A 1,718-nucleotide genomic window follows, 5' to 3' on the forward strand; every position below is an offset into this window, starting at 1 on the left:
ATTAGAAGTGCCTAGTAAACATATCCTATCACCCCTTTCAGCCGGCTGCGTTGGATCGCGTGTGTCCTGTCTTTAAATGAAAGAGCATACAAAAGTATGCAAGTGTACCAATTTTCACACTTTTTTCACATTTTGAACGATTTCGATGGTATCCTGACCTAACCGACTGTACTAATTTGCTTGTCTATCTTTTCAGGTTTTGATACTGTATTTTTGATATTATCATGTTCTTACCACGCCCAATGCTTCTGCACTACTGTCAATTAATCTGCTACTAGTATCTATGGCTGCTCACTATTACCTATGCTCACTCAATCTCCTATGGTTGCTTTACAGTGAGGAGGAATTGGGGTGGGGCCCATTCCCAGTTATTTAAAATCAGAATTTCAGCTTTCCTGCATATCCCAGTTGACTTCTATTCCTAAATCGCAAGAAATTCATCTGTCATTGCCTGGTACCCAGATAATTAAATTGGTCCAATTCCACATCCCGAAAGTATAACCATTTCCCCACTTACAGTATGTCATAACTGTTATCACTCCTGTTATGTCTATGTGCCATGTCTAAGCATTAATTGTGACATAATTAATTTTGTTCATTGACCTGCAGGTGATATCGGCCCAATATGTATGCCAGGGCAACTACACAGGCAGTCCGCTCGTAGAGGTGGAGATTGTCGGCTTACCGATGGATTGTAACAGGCAGAAGACTAAAATAGTGCCAAGGAATGCTCTTAATCCGATCTGGAAGGACACCTTAACGTTTAAGGTGACGATGTGGTGCTATGTTCTAGCAATCAGCTTAACTAGATTTACCTATTTCCATCTTGATCAGATCATGTTCAAGGAACTATAGCATTTCTGCTCTAGTGATCAGCAGAGTAGATGTACTTTTTCTTATAATTAGATCATGTTCAAGGAGCTATAGAGTTTGTGCTCGAACAATCGGCGTAACTAGATTGACTTTTTTTCCATCTCGATCAGGTCATGTTCAAGGAGCTGGCGTTCGTGCGCTTCACGGTGTCCGACATGGGAACGAACCATGTGAGCACGCAGCGAGTGATCCCTCTGAAGTGCCTGCGGCCGGGCTACCGGCACGTGCACCTGCGCAACCCGCACAACGTCAAGCTGAAGGTGTCCAGCCTCTTCATTTTCTCCAAGTGAGTGTGTTGTACGATGTTGATGTTGTACAAGCATATACCGTGCCTTCTGCAGACTCAAAGAGGAGGGTGAGAGGAGGAGGAGGAGGAAGAGGGATTGTGACTGTGATTGTGATTGTGGCTGTGATTGTATTGTGATTGTGATTGTGATTGTGACTGTGATTGTATTGTGACTGTGATTATATTATGATTGTGATTGTGATTGTGATTGTGATTGTGATTGTGACTGTGATTGTATTGTGACTGTGGTTTTGACTGTGATTGTGACTGTGGGTTTGACTGTGATTGTGACTGTGGGTTTGACTGTGATTGTGACTGTGGTTTTGACTGTGATTGTGACTGTGATTGTGATTGTGATTGTGATTGTGACTGTGATTGTATTGTGATTGCGATTGTATTGTGATTGTGATTGTGATTGTGACTGTGATTGTATTGTGACTGTGATTATATTATGATTGTGATTGTGATTGTGATTGTGATTGTGATTGTGACTGTGATTGTATTGTGATTGCGATTGTATTGTGATTGTGATTGTGATTGTGACTGTGATTATATTATT

General features: G+C 41.4%; 1 protein-coding gene across 1 annotated transcript in view; it reads left to right on the forward strand.

The window, feature by feature from the left end:
• LOC106808421 (1-phosphatidylinositol 4,5-bisphosphate phosphodiesterase epsilon-1-like) overlaps positions 1-1,718 on the forward strand; it is a gene marked incomplete at its 5' end in the record, with an annotated part of 26,575 nt that overhangs the window by 13,867 nt on the left and 10,990 nt on the right. The window contains 2 exon segments of the mRNA XM_014811139.1: positions 610-768; positions 984-1,159. Of these exon segments, the coding sequence (XP_014666625.1) occupies positions 610-768; positions 984-1,159 (335 nt within the window).

This window comes from Priapulus caudatus, unplaced genomic scaffold, assembly GCF_000485595.1.
Source record: "Priapulus caudatus unplaced genomic scaffold, Priapulus_caudatus-5.0.1 Scaffold275, whole genome shotgun sequence".
Taxonomy (NCBI): domain Eukaryota; kingdom Metazoa; phylum Priapulida; class Priapulimorpha; order Priapulimorphida; family Priapulidae; genus Priapulus; species Priapulus caudatus.